Source organism: Rhinopithecus roxellana, chromosome 6 (genome assembly GCF_007565055.1).
Source record: "Rhinopithecus roxellana isolate Shanxi Qingling chromosome 6, ASM756505v1, whole genome shotgun sequence".
In the NCBI taxonomy this organism is placed as follows: domain Eukaryota; kingdom Metazoa; phylum Chordata; class Mammalia; order Primates; family Cercopithecidae; genus Rhinopithecus; species Rhinopithecus roxellana.
This window is the reverse complement of record NC_044554.1, coordinates 2,234,609-2,250,197: the sequence shown is the minus strand read 5'-3', so window position 1 is coordinate 2,250,197 and position 15,589 is coordinate 2,234,609. Positions and strand designations below refer to the sequence as shown.

Sequence of the window (15,589 nt, the reverse complement as noted above, 5' to 3'; positions counted from 1 at the left end):
ATTGCAGCTCCCACCTTAGACTGATGGAGAACAAGCATAAAGCGAGGCTGGAATGGAGTTACACGGGATCCACCTCGCCCCTTACAGAACTCATAGTCTGAGAACTTTTTCTGTTCATTTATGTTTATGTTAAAAATTTATTTAAAATAATTTCTGGTAGAGATGGGGTCTCACTATGTTGCCCAGTGATCTCAAATTCCTGGCTTCAGTGATCCCCCCCACCTTTGTCTCCCAAAGTGCTGGGGGTACACCCAAAGTGCACCACTGCACAAGGACAAGAACTTATTTTAAAAGAGAGAAACTAACAAAGGGGCAGGAGAAAGCGTTTCTAAAAACAAGGAAAAAGATGCAGCAGGGTGTTGGCTGGGGGAGAGGAGCAGTAGTAAGAAAGGCAGTTCTTGCAGTGCTGGGGGCGCAGGCTGGCTGTTCCCTAGATGTCCTCTTTGGTTGCTCAACAGGTTTTGGAAGCTTTCAAAGGGATTAAGAGAGGAAGTTTGTGCCTTTTTTTTTTAACATTAGAAGTTACCTGGTTACTTTAATTCAATTTGTTTTTTGATTCCTTCCCCCGACCCCCTAGCCCCAAGTGTAGCAGTTCTCAATTCTGCAGTCCCAAGGACTGGTGCAGCTACTGTGCAATTCCTGCCCAGACCCACTCAGGACTCCGCACAGGACCCTGCTGTGGACTCACCCGCAGTGCCACCTAGGCTAGTTCTCACTCAGGCCCACTGTGCTTCCTGAGTCCACTCAAGGGTGCCATCAGTCCACCTTCTCTATTCTTGATGATTCCATCCAGACCTCCTTGGTGAAAAGATCCTCAAGATCTCAGAGTTGGCAGGAACTCTGAAGGCATTCTCCTTCAAAACCTTTTTTTTTATGGTCAGGAGACACCTTCAAATGTCGTGGGGCCCAGGCGGCAGAGCAGCCCCTCCCTCCCATCCTGCCCCTTCCTCCTCTCCACCAAATGCCCATCCTCACCACAGAAGCTTCCCATCACCTTTCACACATTCACTCTCCTTATGCTCTGGCCCTGTAAGGTGCTGTCCCTCTGCCCCAAACGCCCTCTCTGAAGACCCAGTCAAAAGCTTTGTAGCTTTCTCCAACTTTTCTAGCTTCAGAAGTTCTGCGCTCTGGCTTTAAAGTATCCACACCTTATTATCTGCTTAGATATCATCTTCTTCAGGTGTCTGCCTGCCTAAGGCCCTCTCCATAAAACCCCAGCATAATGCCTGGTGCTTATCAGGCCCGATGTTAATTGAGAGAGAAAATTCATGGGGTGGAACCCAGGTGCCCTTTGTATTTCAGGTGAGGCACTGCACGCTCATACCCCCAGGTGCTCCCTGGCTACATCACCAGCTTGGAACCCTGTGTCAATCTCAACGTTAATGACTCAGCCCCATCTTCTGGCATCTGGCACTCAGACCTTGCAACAGCCTGACCATGTGCGATGCGACTTGTGGGAGTTTCTTCAAATGGGGCCCACCAAGTCGTCATGTGCTGCCTCGCCAAGGTGCCCTGCCTCTGACAGGTGACCCTGGCCAGCAGCTAGGAAGCACCTGGCTGCCAGTGCAGGTACAGCTTCTAGGCAGCCCGACAGAAGCTGCCAGGCCCTAACAATTCAGCTGGACTTTCTCAAATTTCTCTTTTTGATCATATAATGCCTGAACACTGACAAACTTTACAAGCATTCTCACGCCCTCATCATCATGTGTCTGGTGCTTTAGACCAAGCCAACATCCTCACAAGCCCGTTCACAGTTCAGGGTTTCACACTCCAGACGGTTCGCCTTCTTCCACCCCAAGGTCCTGGCAGGAGGATCTGGAGGGAAGGCCTGCCCTGAAGCTGGGCCTTAGCCCCTGACACTGGGCCCTCCCCATCTCTGGTACTGGCCCCCTCCATCTGGAGATCCACACAGAGCCATCAACCTTTGGACAGTCTTAGGCTACAACAATTATTCTTCTGTTACAGAGTTTTAGGTATTGGCACCTCTGCAGTGTGGGGACCTGATACCAGCTCCCTTGTTAGTGGGGGTACACCTAGGTGGGGCTTACCGGGCTGGTCCTAAGGGAGGCCTGGCCAGCAGTCGTAAGGTCAGGTGAGGCCAAGGAGGTGGTGAGGTGATGATGAAAGAAGGCATCACTATTAAAGAACATCCTGGTCACATAACACGCGGCATTCCCACTCCCTACAGACTTCTCTAATCAAACCCTGGGCACAGGTGTTAAGGGAGAAAGACAAAACCGCACAAAAATTCAGGTGGCTGCTGTCACATGCTCAGTAAGGTCTTAAAGCCTCAAAAGGTCAGTATAGTCAAAATCTTAACATCATAAAAAGGCTTGCGTCATGCAGCAAACAAACTCTAATACTTTTTGAAGTTTACTGAAGGGCATCACCACTGCATGGGAGAAGAGGAGCAGGTGGATGCAAGAAATGCTGCTTTGGTTTATAAATCCTTTCCCACATGTGCTCTGCCACCCTGGCATCTGAAGCAATACCTGTCCAACAGATGCTTAGGGCACTCCAGCAGGCATCCTGAGGCTCCCGCCCACAGGAGGCTCCCCCGATGGAATGCATTCCCACCCTTCCAGGATGCTGCAGGCATCGCTTCAGTTCCTGCTGAAGGAGCAGACTTCGGACTGCTCCGTATGCGCCCCAGAGGAACTGGAGGAGGCACATGGGTGCAGGCTGCCTATCTTGAAAGTGAAGAGTCAGCCAACACAAGATGGATGGGGAAGAGTCAGGGCAATGGAAACTTGATTGCCCGCCAGTCTCAGTTGGGTGATTCTCTGATCCTTCAAGACAACCAGCCTTGGCTCCATTTCAGAAACTGGCCAAGGAACTGCTGAAGGATGAGGCTGTTGTCCAGCCACCTTCCCAAGAGCAGAGCTCTTCTTCCCACCCCCAAATCCTTGGAAACGAAAACAGACTCCCCACAAACTCCGTGTGTGCAATTGCCGGTTATGAAGCCAACCCAAACATACCCATTTTCCTGACCAAGGCTGTCCTTGAGGCCACCACCCAAGCGAAGGTGTCACACCCAAGGCTGTGACAATACTGACAGGCAGGCAGAGCTCTCGGGGTGGGGAGCAAAGAGGGAGCAAGGAGGAGCTGTGACCTACCAGAAGTACCATAGCCTCTGTATGGAGAGGGCCCGCACACAGCACCTGGAGCCACAGCAGTCCTCGTAGGAGCGGCATCTGTGGAGAGAGGCACAGGCTGGTCAGCACTGAGTTGGAAGCAGCCACTGGACCAGCCGTGTGGCCCAGGCTGGGCTTCAATGTAATCATTCTTGAAGGAAGAAATCATTAAGAGCAAAAAGGACAGAACTGCCTCCACTGCATTTCACACAACCAGCAGAACAGACTGACATCAGCCCGTGGCCCAAAGCAAGGTGCTGAGGTGGGCACAGTCAGTGTGATGCAAAGCCCTGCATTTACCAAGCATCCTGTGTGCCAAATCCCAATGGATTCCTTCTGGGAGGTGGCACAACCAAAGACGGGCATTAAGCCTACCAGGAATGCTGCTGGGAGGGGAGGCTCCGCAGGCGCCCAGCACCCAGGTGGTGCTCATCTCTGCTTCTTCAGTCCCCGACTATGAGGAAAAGATGGAAATATCCCACCACACCCACTGAGGCTAAAAGCAGAGGTTGTGGAGTTAGATAAATTGCAGGTGTGGTCCTGGTCCTGCCACTTACTAGCTGTGGGACTTTCGGCAAGCCTCAGTTTCTCCATCAGCAAAACAGGTGGAATCACAGGGGCCCTGCACAGCACTGATTTAAGTTTTAAGGCCTTTATCACCATATAAAGTGCTGATGGTTCTACTACTGCTCATGCTGCCTCCCTCCCCTCATCCCCCAATGTGTCTGAGGTTTCCGGGCCCCTGGCAGGGCATAGCTCTTGGGGGTATTCTCAGAAGCTGTTCCCAGAGAGCTGCCTGAGCATGGGCCCTTGCGCAGGTCTTGGGTGAGGCACTCAGTGCCCTCGACTTCCCTGCCCTTCCCCAACCCCAAGTCCTCCTTGAAAAGAGAAGATGCCATGAAAGTGCAAACCCTTCCGTTTTACAGAGAAGTTTTCACTGGAGCGTTTCGAGCCCAAGCGGCAATGGATTGGCAGGGATGTGGTGAGGACCACTTCTCTGTAATATTAAACCTTTACCTAATTGTGATCTAGGTTCCAGCCAGTTTTTTCCTTTAAAAAAAAAAAAACATTAGCTGGGAGAAATATACAATTCAGTCCAAGGTCTTGGGCACTGAATGTGTAGATTATTGCAGTACAAATAGGCTTGTTTTATGTAGAGAAATATGTGTAGAAAACTAGTTAAGATGCGAAGTGAGATAACGGCAGCCTGGAACTCAGCAGAACCAAGCTCCTAAGCTGCTCTTCCCTGGTTGTGCACCCAGTAGGCCCAAGGCTCCTGGACGTGGTGCTGCCTCTCTGTAAACACCCTGCACCCAACGGCAGCTAAATCCTCTATCGTTTCAAGGACAAACTGGGCTGAGAGACACTCCCTCCCCACTCCACCCCCACACCATTCCACAGACAATATGACAGCATTCATGTCCAGTCTTCCCCTGGCCCGTGAACGTGAATTCCTACCCAGTACCCAAAGTGTTGTGATTTCCACGAGATGCTCCCAGTGGCTCCCACTGAGAGTTACCTAAATGAGTGCTCAAGAATGCTGCTGGTCCTGGCCGGGTGCAGTGGCTCACACCTGTAATCTCAGCACTTTGGGAGGCCAAGGCGGGTGGATCACTTGAGGTCAGGAGTTCGAGACCAGCCTGGCCAACATGGTGAAACCCTGTCTCGACTAAAAATACAAAAATTAGCTGGACATAATGTGTGCACCTGTAGTCCCAGCTGCTCGGGGAGCTGAGGCAGGAGAACTGCTTGAACCCGGGAGGCAGAGGTTGCAGTGAGCCAAGATCGTGCCACTTGCACTCCTGACACTTCATGCATCCAACAAGCAGCCACCAAGGGGCTACTAGGAGCCTGCTCTGTGCTTTCCTGAGGGTGGAGCAGGGAAAACCCACAGGAAAACCCTGCTAGGGAGGAGCTTTCTCTATAGAAGGGGGAGAAAATAATAAACAAGAAAACATAAACTGTGTTAGATGGTAATAAGTTCTTCTGTGGTGAAAAATGGAGCCGGCACTGGTAGGTTGAGAGCACAAGCCAGCAGGATGCTCAGGGAGGACATGATGTCTGAACAGAGAGCACGCAGGAATCCAGTCTGTCAATGAGGGAAGCTGGCACAGGGTCTCAGCGCTCGGGAAGGGGGAATGCTGGCCACTCCATCCTAGTGCCCCTGGTTCCACAGCTGCATGCTAGCGGTGAGTGTGGGAGCTCTGCAGGCCAGAGCCCTGCACAAACAGTACCTCCTGCAATTCCCCTAGGCCTTCCCCTACAATCTCACTGGTCTCGGTTGATCAAGGTGTGTGTGCCTATGTGTGTGGAAGAGAAGGGAGCAGTCGAGGGAGATGAAGGACTTCTTGCTTTTAGGGTGGATGGAGTTCAGATAATTAACAGTAAACTAGAAGAGGTGGGACTGTTTCCTCTCATGAGTGTGCAAAGACAGGCATCCTCAGCACTCTGGTGAGGTTTGTGGTGAGTTCAGGAGTGTGGAAAGCAGAACGCAACCATGGCCCTGAGAATTGCGCCCCTCAGAGAACACACCCTGCATAATCCCCTCCTCTTCAGTGGGCAGGACCCTGTGAATATTGGATGGCCCCTCCCACGATCACAGAACATTCATCAAGATGGTGTGTTATCTAAGGCTCTGCCCTTGCAGACTGGAGATTCTCCTGCTGGCTTTGAAATAGTATTAATAGCAGCCACGTGACAGGGCCATGTGGCCAGCACTGAGAGTGGTCTGCAGGCACAAAGAGCAATCCCAGCAGGACCTCAGTCCTACAACCACAAGAAACCGAATTCTGCCAACAACCCAAATCAATTTGGAGGAGGACTCCAAGCTCCAGGTGAGAACACAGTCCAGCCCACTGCTTAATCTCAGCCTCATGAGGTGGCCCTGATCTCAGAACCCAAATGTGCTTTCCCAGACTTGAGATCTACAGAGCTGTGCAGTAATAAGGGTGTGCTGTTTCAGTCTGCTATGTTTATAGTGATTTACTACACAGCCACAGAGTCAAGGAGAACACAGCTTACAGGTTACGAGCACTTCTTACCTTACACCAGGTTAAATGCTTCACAAACGTCTCGTTAATTTTCAAAACATCCACATACGAGGTAAAGTATTACTAGTGCCATGTTTGAAGTTAGCTTAGAAGCAAGACATTAGGGATGTTGCACCTCCAGCCCAGGCCACTGTCTGCAGAAGCCAAGAGTGGACTTGGCTAGCACTTCAGGAAAGCATTTTGCACAGATGCTGCCTCTCCGGTAACATGGAGCCTTTCATGACCAACGGGTCACCTTCTCTATCCCCACTTGGTTTTCCTATTCTTCTTTGGCCCTGCTTTTATAACCTGCTGTGGAAATTTCAAAGACCATGGTAACAGAGACAATGTGAAAAAAACAGACCCTTGGGCAAATGACAGGAGGTCCCTGAGACAGGACCCACAGACATGAACTCAGCAACCACTCTTTAATAGTGCTTGCATGGTTCTTTGTTCAGTTTGGAACTGCATATTGACCAGAAAGATTCCCAGAAAAGCCTGTATCATTTGATGTCAGTAATGCTCTACAATTAGCATAGAGACAAATAATAAAGTAAGATGCGATATTAGGTGAAAGGACAGTGTCGATTTGTAGTGAACGGTGGATGCTCCCGCAACATTAGCTGTTTTCAGCAGACATCCACACACATGCACAAAAATCTATGTGTGTCAGGCTGTGACATAAGGCACATCTCTTCACAGCTGCTGCCAGGGAAGCCCCAAGTTAAAAGTGGACAGGCTCAAGTTTCTGGTGTGTCCAGGACTGGCCCCATTCAACCTCTTGGGAGATTCTGGATGGCCTTCAGGCTCAGATCCCCCTGTGAGGTCACTTTCTGCTGTTAACAATGCTGGGCTAATCTTTTGTCTAGGTGAAACTGGCTTTAGTCAAATGGCTACTGCCATTTTTACTCCTAATTGTACTATATTTTGTCCTCAAGTGATCAAATTGTAGGAGATACAACTCTCATGAAGACCCTCTCAAATCGGACACCCCAGCTCACTGCCTAGCCATGAACAGCAAGCATTCTCTGCAGGTGCTGACGGTGAGGGAGCGGGGAGACGGAGGTGCAGAACAGAGACGACAGACACCCGTAGCTTAGGGAAGAACTGGCCGTGATCCTCTGAGCTCCTGCTAGTTCCCTCCCATAGATCCACCACCCTCTGCCACCATGATGCTCCTGTATCTCTCCCTCTCAGGTTTTACCCCAACTATAACGGCAGCTGCTCCGGGTCCAAGCACAGCCAATGCTTAAGAGGTATGAATACTTGGGTCCCTCCAATACTGATAGCCATGCACTTGATATAAAAGAGGAAAACAGGTACACACTAATAAATTTAGTGACTGAATTGTTTTTCGTGAGCTAAATTTGCTAAAATGCTTCCCTTTCAGCTTTACACTTACAAGGAAGCATTTGCTGCCTGGAAACCTAAGCCCTATGGCATTCTATCTCCCATGCTGGAGAGAGCAGACTACCAGCTTTCAGACATATGCAGAGCCCTCGTCCAGAATTAACACACATACACCCCTCAGCCTGAGAACATATCCGTCCTGGAATATCTGGAGTATAACGGATTACAAGTTCCTCTTTGTTGGCAAGATACAACATCTATGTGCTCTAGCTCACTTTTCAGAATCCAAATTTGGAACACCAGCAGCAAATACACGCTGTCAACTGATTATCACTTTCTTCTCTCAAAACACAAGGACGCTTTATGCTCCTTCCATGAGCTGAAGACCCATTCACTCTCCACATTCTTGCGGCTCATCTGCGGCCCTGGCCCAACTCCCAGTGTGGATGCTGGCAGGCCCCAGCTACTCAAAGGAGCACACAATTACCTAGGTGCTGACACTGTTACCCCTTTTCTCTCTGCTGCTTTCTTCCTTTTGAAGCTGCTGGTAAATTGAGGCCCTAAGCACACACACCTGCTGATGTTTCAAAAAGCTGCAATTACAAAGAGGTATTCACTGCAACACTGAGCTTAATTAAAGTAGTAAACATTACCAGGCAGTCGAGCACACTGAAGACACCCATCATGGATGCATCAAGTCAAACACTCCTAGTGCCCTCAGCCTCAGAATGGCAATGCTGCTCCCAAGGACGTCACAAGACTACACCTTTGCAGAACAGATCAGAATGGAGAAAACAGCAAGGGCTTTTTCATCTTTCTCTGTGTGCCACATGTATAAATTCTCAGACTTGCCATAGAAAGGAAGAAACATTACTCTTAACTAAATTCGCTCCACAGCATATCTAATTATAGTCCTGAGACTGTGAAATACACATGATATTTCAAAAGAATGAAAAGATCACGTATAGCAGCAGACATGGGCCCCTGGACTTGACTTACTGCTGTTAGCCAAGTATTCCTTACTGTACCCCTGGATACAAACGTAGATTTCTGCTGAGGTCAGAGAATGGGTAGTCCACTCTGAGCAGCTGCTGACAGGTAACTAGGTATATTATACAGATAAAATCAGGTGTCTGGCTTCTCTCCCCTAGTCAATGATAGGACCTGCAGTCCCTGGGATTCCTCATGTAAAAGGAAATGTATGTCTGAGAGTCTATGGGCCACGATTTAGACATGTGTCAGAGCAACAAACAAACTCAAACAACAGGTAGCCACTGCGGGAGTTTTTGGAGCCTAAGAAGGAAGCATGTGTTATGCTTAGTCCTGTAAAGGAGGAAAGAGGGTATGGCCACTGGACACATGTAATTCTTAGCCTTTGGGTTACATAAATCTCAGAAGTAGGAAAGGATAACATACTAGGTCAAGGAATGTTCAGTGTTAGTGAAGTCACAGAATCTTTCTATGTAAAAAAGAAAAAAGCCAAATGTCAGTTTGTAAACTTTTCCATGTGTTGTTGCTATGGATGGAAAGTGTCTCCCCCAGATGGTTGTTAAAAGGCTACCCTGCAATGGGATGGTGTTAAAAGGTGGGGCTTTTGGAAGGTGATCCGGTCACCAAACTGAAGCCCTTGTGACAGGGTTGGGGTCTCTGTAAGAAAAGTCATGAAGAGGGCTTGCTGCTTGCTTCGTTCCTCACCACGTGAGGATAGAACAAGACAGCGCCTACGAACCACGGAGAGAGCCCTCATCAGACACCAGAGCTGACGGCACCTTGGTCTGGGACTTCCAGCCTCCAGAGCTGTGAGAAATAAACACACACTGTTTAAGCCCCACAGCCTCTGGTATTGCTGTTACATCAGCCTGAACTTAAGCACCACTTTAGCAATAATCACAGTTAAAAGGATTTACAGAAAATCATCTCTGCATCTGGTGGAGCAGCTAAAGTCTGCGTAAAATATTCAGGGTGCGGGTCTGGAGTCAGAGTTGGTGGGGACTGTAACTTTTTTGGGGGAGTTCGAGAATCCAATCCTTTCTCCTGCCTGCAGGATTAACCCTCAGCAAACCTTTCTCTTCACTAAGCACTTGCTGGCACAACACCTCCTTTCTCCTGTCCAGTCCCAGTTTCTCAGTTTGACAGCTGGTCTGTTCTCCTCAATCACACTGCCCCTACCAGCTAACCCTGCTTTTCACACTACTCATTATCATCTGCATTCTCCACAGAGCTGAGCCCGCAGCACATACTTGAAGGAGGCTTCCCGAGTTAGAAGAAGGAAGTACATTCAGGCTTATCAGTGGCCTTTGATTAGCTACCTATGAGAAATTGGGCTCTCCAGTAATCTAAACACAGAGCCCTATAAAAGTTTCAGTAGAAAACTCCAAAGGATATGTGAGCCTCTGGGGGAGCAGAGGAGGGCTCCATCCTTAGCCACCCAGTGCCCCGGCAAATCTCCTCGTAAGGACTACAGAGCTCTGTGCCTCACCTGGATCAAGGAATCCACCTGACCGTTTAGTGACTGACCTTCCCCTCCAACCTGCCCAGGCAGAGGCTGCCACTCACTGCAGCAAGGCCCCAGGGCACGTGCCTTCCATGACCATGGGCACTGTTCCTTGGGCAGAATCCAAGGCAGGCCCCGCTAGGTTGATTCATGACTCACACAGTCTTTCTTTCCAGTGTCCAAAGGGACTCACATATTCTCCCAAGCCTTGTCTTCTCCAGGAAACAGTATCTATCTTGGGCAAAATTATGGTTTCTCTTTAGGGAAGAATCCCAGTTTACTCTCATTTCCACACTTACTGGAGCTTCAGGCAGGATTAACCTTTTTAACAACTGTGACACAGTCAAATCCTAATAAACCTTCCATCTAAACTTCCAAGTTCTTCTCAGTAGGTTCTGTCTTCCCATGCTGTACAGGTGCAGTACAGTCTGGGACCCAAATATAGGACTTCATGCTTATCCATAAAAAGGGTAAACTTACGCAATCTGGCCCTTTACTTTTATCCTGTCAAGAGACTTTGGATCCTCATTCTGTCACTCAAGGCATTCACTATTTCTTCCAGTTTTCTGTCACTGACATGAAGGATATGAGTCAAGTTTTCCTGGGACCCAGGACTGCTGAATTTCAGGCCACCCGACCAACTCTGCTCCTCCTCTCTGCAATGATCACAAACATGACTTAGAATGGCCATGTCCAAAAATCCACAGTTGGGTCAGGAAGAGATGAGACTGGGGCGTGAAAATGAAGAGGAATCTTTCCATGCCCTGAAACTGAAATTCAAAACCTGAGATCTTACCAAAGTCCAGCAGGCTGCCTGCAGAAAGAAAATCAAAGGGAGAGAAAGAAGGCTGCACCACGAAGTGAGTCCTGGCTTAGCTGCAAGGAGTCCAGGAGTGTGCAGAAAAGGAGGGTGAGGTGGGAATACGGAAAGGTGAGAGCCCATGAGCTCAGCCCAACTCATAGCCAGATGCTCTCTACTCAGATGGAGATCAGTTTCAGCATCGGGATTAAAAAAATGGGCACGTGAATTTTATAGTATGTGAATTATACCTTAATTTAGAAAGAAAGAGAGAGGGGGAAGGAAGGAAGGAAGGAAGGAAGGAAGGAAGGAAGGAAGGAAGGAAGGAAGGGAGGAAGGGAGGGAGGGAGGGAGGGAGGAAGGACCTCCTCTACCTACAACTTGTACATATGATCAACATGGCATGCCTTCCCTATTTTCATTCAAGTCAATGCTAAAATACTGATGAAGTCAATGGTGAATTCCATTAGAGACGTTCCTTCTATGTTGAGATTTTACTAATCATAATTTTATAAATACAGCTATTATACCAGTTACAAATCCACCTAACTGGTCTATTTATTACTGATCTCAGCAGAGTCAGATCACTGATGTCCCGGTCTCACGGTCCCATAAAAGACCAACTCAATATGACCTTAGAGAGGCAAACCCAAATTAATTGTAATCGAGCACAAAACACCCTTTTAATAATTTCCTGATGCCTTCAAGAGGTCCCCACTGCTCTGGCGACTGCCCTGATGAGCCCACCTCCCATCTCTCGCCCATGTCCTTCTAAAATCTCAGCCTGGTGGGCTGTCTTTGGGCACACTGGTGCCCTGGGCATTCCTGCCTCTTCCCTCCTAGACAAGTCATCTGTGATCATCAGGGCATTGTCCACTAACTCTTGCAAGCTCGCTTCCCTTTCAGATGACATCACTGCCTCACACTCATCTCTCCCAACTATAAGTCTATTACGAGAAAATGTATTACTCATCACCATTTTTTAAGACGGAGTTTTGCTCTTGTGGCCCAGACTGCAGTGCAGTGGCACGATCTCACCTCACTGCAACTTCCCCTCCCAGGTTCAAGCGATTCTCCTGCCTTGACCTCCCAAGTAGCTGGGATTACAGGCATGCACCACCATGCCTGGCTAATTTTTATATTTTCAGTAGAGACAGAGTTTTACCCATGTTGGTCAGGCTGGTCTCAAACTCCCAAACTCAGGTGATCCGCCCGCCTCAGCCTCTCAAAGTGCTGGGATTACAGGCACTTTGAGTCAGTGCGCCCAGCCCCACAAGCTTCTTTATAACATTACTTAATACACTTGCGCATTTCCAGCCTTAATATGGCATAACCTTCTGGGTCATATCCTGGCTTTGCCTTTAGGAGTGTTGGGATTACAGGTGTGAACCACTGCACCTGGCCCAGAGTTTCTGAAACTCCACCCTTGTGTTTCTGCGGTAGAGGTTTTCCCTCTTTCTTCTTTCAGTAAACTGCTGATCATTTAAAATTAGTTCTATTCAATCCTATCCTGAAAAACAATCCTCCTAGTTTCTGGCTAAATATAAGGTTAAAAAAATAAATCCTGGCCACATGTCTCTTTCAGAGACACAGTAATTACCAGAAACCACCTTCTCTGGAAGGTGTTTTTCTTTTTCCATACAAAAGTGAAAAACAGAAGTCTGTTTATGAGCTCACAGTGAGATCCTGTCGCTATAAAAAACCTTTAAAATTAGCCAGACGTGGTAGCACATACCTACAGTCCTAGTGACTCAGAGCCTGAGGTGAGAGGATCACTTGAGCCAAGGGGTTTGAGGCTGCAGTGAGCTAGTACTGCACCACTGTGTTCCAGCCTGGGTGACAGAGCAAGACCCTGCCCCAAATTTATTATCCATTTTAATTTCATAATAAATTTCCTATCATTGAAATCACACAGGCATTATAAATACTAACGGAATTAGCTGAGTTTGGCAATGAGATCAGGAAGGGAGATAGATTCTAGTACCTAAAAACTGGAAACTTACACTGAGGTTCACACCTGGCTTACTTTCTCAGCTCTATTTTTACTTGAGTTGGTCTTAGTCCATTCAGGCTGTTATAACAAAATACCAGAGCTTGGGCAACTTATAAACAACAGAAATTGATTGCTCATAGTTCTGGAGGCTGGGACGCCCAGGATCAAGGCCCAGCAGATTCAATATCCAGTCAGGGCTCCTTGCTTCATAAATGATGTCTTACTGCTATGTTCTCACAGGGCAAAAGAGGGCAGGGGAGCTCCCCGCAACCTCTGTTGTAATCCCATTCATGAGGACAGAGCCCTCATGACTTGGTCACTTCCCCAAAGGCCCCACGTCTTACTACTAATACACTGGGTGTTAGGTTCCAACATATGAATTTTGTAAGGACACACATATTCAGACTATAGCAGCTGGTTAGCTGTTATATGCAAATGCTCAGAACTCTTAAGTCTACATTCCAGCTCTGGACTACATCCTGCCCTCTTCCACCTCTACTGGCTCAATTTCCTGGGTATTCTCCAAGAAGTCCAAACTCCACATGCATACATGACATTCTCTAATCAGTCTTCTAACTGAATCTTTCCCGGAACCTATTCTTTCCATGGTCTCCCTCTCACTGTCTTCCCAACCAGAAATCTGTGATTTATTTGACTCCCTTTACCTCTATATCGACTCTTCTGTGAGATGCTTTTCATGACCACCGCCTGTTCCTCAGCCCTATTTCTACAGGAGTCAAACTGTCTTGCCTTTACTACAGCCACAACCTCCTCCCCTTTAGACCAGAGGACTGTGTCGTCATACTGTTTCTAGACCAAACTGAGGGTCAGGCTGCTATTTCTTGTGGCCCAATAATGAGATGCAGATGAACTGGGGAGGAAGAGAATTTTTATTTCTGCAACCAATTACTGGTAGAAGGCCTGGAAATTATGGCCAGACCAACTCAAAATTACAAAGTTTTCCAGAGCTTATATACCTTCTAAGCTATATGTCTACCTGTAAGTGTGCATTCATCTAGACGTAAGTGATTACCTTCTTTTAAACTACAACTATAACTGGAGCCTCAGTAAATTCATGTAAATCTAAATGGGTCCAGGTGCTAGGGTGATTATCCTTATCTTGTCTCCTGCTAAATCACAGAGGTTTGGGGAGTTCCTTCAGACCCCCAATAAACTTGTTTGTGGAGGCCTGGGGACTTTCTTCAGACACCAAAAAAACTTATTTAATCCTAAATGGGTCATGTTAAGAATTCCTTCGTTCTTTTGTCATGCTTTAAGGCCCAGGAAAAGCCTAGGCAAAACTCCTGGTGGGCTTTTGTTACATCCCAGCCTTTATATAACGGCACTGGCTTTTTTTAGCTTTTAATATTTAACTTAACCACTCAGCCCATACTGAAACACTTGTTATGGAGGCCTGTGTTGGTGAGACCTGGCCTGCCACAGTGCTGCATGCAGGAGGGAGTCTCAGCCCCTCAGACTGAGCATTTGAGACTCTTCTCGCTAGGCTTCTCCCGCCTTTTCCCATCTCATCTCCTGCCATTAACCAGGCACCCTGGACTCCAGCCCCGTGGTCCCCACTGCACCCTGCACCTTCATGCTCCCATGCCTGCACTCTTCCCAAATTCTCTGACTGCTCCGTGCTGCTTCAAAGATTCAGCCCTGTGAGGTCTCTCCCAACACCATCTCCTGCTCTCCCCGATCCGTCCTGCTCCTCCCTTGGCAGGACCCCCATTTCTACAGTTCTCACCATGTGCAAAACTGTGGTTAACTGTTAGAGGCCTCTATCTTTTACATCAGACGCGAGCTTGAGAGCAACCCCATCTAATTCCTCTATGCAGAGCCCAGGTATCCACCTTGGTTTCAGAACCTTGTAAAGGTTTTGACTTAAACAGAAGGGATGTTGCAGCAGAAAGGCAACTCAGCAAAGCTGGGAACAATACATTAATTAGTAGGAACTCAAAGCATACAAAGGACACTGATTAAAATGTTAACACAGTGCTGGTGAGGACAGTTTGAAACAGGTGCTCCCAGGCAATGATGGCCTATTATCATGATGACCCTCAGGGACAGCGGCTGGACAGTATTTAGTAGAATATAAAATAAGCATAAGCTTTTATTCAGCAATTCAATTTCTGCAAATTTACCCCATATAATATGGCCAGCATTAAAATATATGAAACATCGTACCAAATGGAATTTTTAAAGACTATAAATAGCCTGTCTGTTCAAATAGGTTCTTGCTACCAAGTGAATTATTAAAAATTTGTTTATGCGCACAGCTAAAAATTTTAGAATGTAAAAGAAAAATATCTTTGTCCCTGCCTTTCTGGATAAACCAATGTACTTCTTATATATATTGATGATACCTCATGTCTCCCTAAAATATATAAAACCAGGCTGTTGGCCGGGCGCGGTGGCTCACGCCTGTAATCCCAGCACTTTGGGAGGCCGAGGCGGGTGGATCACAAGGTCAGGAGATCGAGACCACAGTGAAACCCCGTCTCTACTAAAAATACAAAAAATTAGCCGGGCGCGGTGGCAGGCGCCTATAGTCCCAGCTACTCGGGAGGCTGAGGCAGGAGAATGGCGTGAACCCGGGAGGCGGAGCTTGCAGTGAGCCGAGATCGCGCCACTGCACTCCAGCCTGGGCGGCAGAGCGAGACTCCGTCTCAAAAAAAAAAAAGAAAACAAAAAACAATAAAGTTGAAGAATTATTAAAAAAAGAGAAAAAAAAAAAAAACCAGGCTGTGCCCCAACCGCCTTGGGCACATGTTGTCAGGACTTCCTGGG

The 15,589-nt window shown here is 47.8% G+C and overlaps 1 protein-coding gene across 1 annotated transcript in view; it reads right to left on the bottom strand.

Annotated features, from left to right (window-relative positions):
• VOPP1 (VOPP1 WW domain binding protein) overlaps positions 1–15,589 on the bottom strand; it is a 96,637-nt gene that overhangs the window by 21,655 nt on the left and 59,393 nt on the right. Inside the window, exon 3 of the mRNA XM_030931871.1 lies at positions 3,117–3,194. Coding sequence (XP_030787731.1) covers positions 3,117–3,194 — 78 coding nt within the window. The remainder of the gene's footprint in view (positions 1–3,116; positions 3,195–15,589) is intronic.